Genomic DNA, 3,720 nt, shown 5'->3' with positions numbered 1-3,720 from the left:
GGGGGGGTTTCCCATGTTGTGTAGGGTTTTTCCAAGACCTGTTCCTCGCTGTCACTAGCTTTGGCAGTTGAAGCTTTATCCATGAAGCTGCTGCCAGGGAGCAGGGTCACATCCCCTCATCCCTGCAGCCCTTCCCCTGGGTCCTGCTGTGCTGGCTCAGCCTTTCCCTGTCCTGGGAGCTGAGCTGCTGAAGAAGGACCTGGATCAGTTTTCCCTGGGGGCAGATCACCTGGGAATGACCTGGATGCTGCAGTGGGATTGAGCAGGTGCTAGTGGAGAGTGCAGGGTCGTCTCAGGGGGAGCCAGAGGCATCGCTGCCAGGGATGGGGCAGCCACAGCTGCTCTGGAAAAATCCGTTCCAGGGCCTCCCCACCCTCCCAGGGAGGAATTCCTCCCCAGTATCCCATCTAGCCCTGCCCTCTGGCAGTGGGAAGCCATTCCCCCTTGTCCTGGCACTCCGGGCCCTTGTCCCTCTCTTAAACTGCCCCAAACTTGATGCCAAAAGTCAGGCCAGGTTCCATGAGGTTCCAGGAATGTCCCCAGAACCCTGTCCAAGGGGTGTCCCTGCTCCTTTCCTAACTCTTGGCTTGCTGCTGCAGGAGGAGGAGAATCTCCGTGCCCAGGTCAGGGACCTGGAGGAGAAGCTGGAGACACTGAAGATCAAACGGAATGAGGACAAGGCAAAGCTCAAAGAGCTGGAGAAGTACAAGATCCAGCTGGAGCAGGTGCAGGAATGGAAGAGCAAGATGCAGGAGCAGCAGGCCGACCTCCAGAAGCGCCTGAAGGAGGCCAAGAAGGTCAGTGAGTGTCCCTGGGAGAGGTGACTCCAGGGTGAATTCCAGCCTTGCTTGCCTTTCCATGAAGAAATTTTCCCAGTATCCAACCTAAACCTCCCCTCATACAACCTGAGGCCACTTCCTCTGCTCCTGATCAGCATCAGGTTTATTTGGGAATTGGGCTGAGGCAGGTGGGATGTTGCTTCCCCTCTTCCCTCTCTTTGGGTGCTTCCCCTCTCTCCAGGTGCTCCCTTTCCCCCCCTCTCCCCATGGACAGGTGTCCTTCTCCTGGCACCTGTGCCTGCAGTTCCCAGGACTCCATCCAAGCAGCCAAGGAGCATTTCCTTCTCCCTGCCCTGCTTTTCCAGGGTGGATTCCTGGTTTGTTTCCCCTAAGGATTTATTTGTCTGCTCCAGTATTCCCTGTCTCCATGCCTTCATCCTCACCTGGAGGTGGTTTTCCTGCCGTGCTCTCTGTGGGTGGAGCAGGGAGGAGGGGAGTGGGACACCCCGGAGCGCTGCCCATGGGCCGGCCCCTCTCATCCCAGATCAGCTGGTGTTGCTTGGATTTGACCTCGTCTGGGAGAGCCCCAGGGGACACTGACGGCCTGGGGCCCGTTGTGGGGTGTGCCCAGGCTGTCCCGGGGTGCCCTGACCCCTGTGCCCCGCAGGAGGCCAAGGATGCCCTGGAGGCCAAGGAGCGGTACATGGAGGAGATGGCGGACACGGCCGACGCCATCGAGATGGCCACGCTGGACAAGGAGATGGCCGAGGAGCGCGCCGAGTCCCTGCAGCAGGAGGTGGACTCCCTCAAGGAGAAGGTGGAATATCTCACCATGGACCTGGAGATCCTCAAGCACGAGATCGAGGAGAAAGGTGGGACGGGAGAGGGGCTTCGGAAAAGGTCCGGGAGGGACAGGACAAGGGGGAATGGCTGCCCACTGCCAAGGGCAGGGCTAGGTGGGATATTGGGAAGGAATTCCTCCCTGGGAGGGTGGGGAGGCCCTGGAATGCATTTTTCCAGAGCAGCTGTGGCTGCCCTATCCCTGTGAGTGTCCAAGGCCAGGTTGGAGCAACCTGATCTAGTGGAAGGTGCCCCTGCCTGTGGCAGGGGTGGCACTGGGTGGAAATTATGGTCCCTTCCCACCCAAGCCAGTCTGGGATGCTGTGATCCCATGGTTCTTCCCTTGCTCCGCAGGCTCTGATGGAGCAGCATCCAGCTACCAGGTCAAACAGCTGGAGGAGCAGAACGCCCGGCTCAAGGAGGCCCTGGTCAGGTGGGAGCCCAGCTCTGCTTCCCAAAGCTCCTTCCCAGGCCCCTCGTGCTCCCCCAGGCCCTCCCCGGAGCAGCCCGTGGAATTCCTGCTGCTGGGCAGTGTCTGGGGAGGGAACAGGGCCTTGTCCCTGCCTGGGCCCTGACGGAGCCGTGGCTGTCCCAGGATGAGGGACCTGTCGGCCTCGGAGAAGCAGGAGCACGTGAAGCTGCAGAAGCAGATGGAGAAGAAGAACACGGAGCTGGAGTCGCTGCGGCAGCAGCGGGAGAAGCTGCAGGAGGAGGTGAAGCAGGCGGAGAAGACGGTGGATGAGCTGAAGGAGCAGGTGAGTCCTTGGGGAGGAGGTGGGAAGGGAGGTTTGGGGGCATTTGGGGCCCTTTGGGGCCATTTGGGGCGTTGAGCAGCTGCTGGGGCAGCTCCTGGAGAGCTGCACAAAGGGATGCCGTGGTGATACACCCCTGGTCCCATATTCCCTAATTCCAAGCCATATTCCAGCAGTGGGGCAGTGCAGGGCTCTGCCTGGCCATGGGATGACTCCTGAGCACTGGGCATGGATGGTGCTCCGTGTTCCCAGGGCTGCTCCATGTGGCCACTGTCAACTGAGCTGGAATTCCAGCCACAGCCCAGGAGCCAGGAACAGCTCCAGGAGCCAAAGCCAAGGCTCTTCCCACGTGGGGTCTTCCTCCTGGAGCTGCCAGCTGGTCTGGATGGGTTTGCTCTCCTGAGGGATGCTTTTCCCTGCTCCCAGGAGGGAGCTGAGCACTGTCTGCCCTGCCCTCAGCCCAGGATGGGGCGAGGAGTTCCTCAGCCACGTGCCACAGCCTGGCAGAGGGATCCCACTGTCCTGACGAGGGAAGAAAGTGATGCTCAATATGAGAATCAGCAAGCTTCGTTTATTGATCATTGCTAACAGCTTAATATACGCTTTATAATTAGTTCATACATATTGCAAAAGCTAAGCTCATTATTGGTTCTGCTTAAATGTTGATCTCATCCCTTACTCCTTTTCTTTGTTGACACAGGTGGTTCTCAGTTGCTTTTTGTTTTGCTAATCACAGTGTCCTGTTTACCAGCCAGCTAACAGGGTACAAGGGCACTGTAACCTCGCTATCTAAGATGTTCCCACGGCCTAGGCAAGCCGTGTTCTATAGCCAGTTCCCTACATCCCACGGCTGTGACAGGATTTGGGAGCTGCTGGCTGTGGTGCCGAGCTCCAGGATGGAGTGGGATGTGTGTCCTGGCAGGGGGATGGATTGGGAGGTGGATTTGGGTTGGGTTGCAGAGGGATGGATCAGCATGCGTGTCATGGCAGGGGGGCGGGTTGGGGTGTGGATGTGGGTGTGGATGTGGGTGTGGATTGGATTGCAGGTGGATGGATTGGGATGTGGATTTGGATTGGATTGCAGGTGGGTGGATTGGGATGTGAATGGATTGGGATGTGGATTTGGATTGGATTGCAAGGGAATGGATGTGGATGTGGATTGGATTGGATTGGATTGGATTGGATTGGATTGGATTGGATTGGATTGCAGGTGGATGCAGCTCTGGGTGCTGAGGAGATGGTGGAGACTCTGACTGAGAGAAACCTGGACCTGGAGGAGAAGGTCCGGGAGCTGCGTGAGACCGTCGGGGACCTGGTGAGGAGGATTCCCGGGATCGGGGCTGCTCGGG

General features: G+C 58.4%; 1 protein-coding gene across 1 annotated transcript in view; it reads left to right on the top strand.

The window, feature by feature from the left end:
- Window positions 1–3,720, top strand: part of DCTN1 (dynactin subunit 1) — a 25,239-nt gene that overhangs the window by 19,218 nt on the left and 2,301 nt on the right. The window contains exons 4-8 of the mRNA XM_029958966.1: window positions 600–797; window positions 1,447–1,651; window positions 1,974–2,052; window positions 2,215–2,374; window positions 3,582–3,686. Coding sequence (XP_029814826.1) covers window positions 600–797; window positions 1,447–1,651; window positions 1,974–2,052; window positions 2,215–2,374; window positions 3,582–3,686 — 747 coding nt within the window. The remainder of the gene's footprint in view (window positions 1–599; window positions 798–1,446; window positions 1,652–1,973; window positions 2,053–2,214; window positions 2,375–3,581; window positions 3,687–3,720) is intronic.

This window comes from Manacus vitellinus, unplaced genomic scaffold, assembly GCF_001715985.3.
Source record: "Manacus vitellinus isolate BGI_N305 unplaced genomic scaffold, ASM171598v3 scaffold_188_pilon, whole genome shotgun sequence".
Taxonomy (NCBI): Eukaryota; Metazoa; Chordata; class Aves; order Passeriformes; family Pipridae; genus Manacus; species Manacus vitellinus.
The sequence above is the reverse complement of the archived record's forward strand: the minus strand, read 5'-3'. Positions and strand labels throughout refer to the sequence as shown.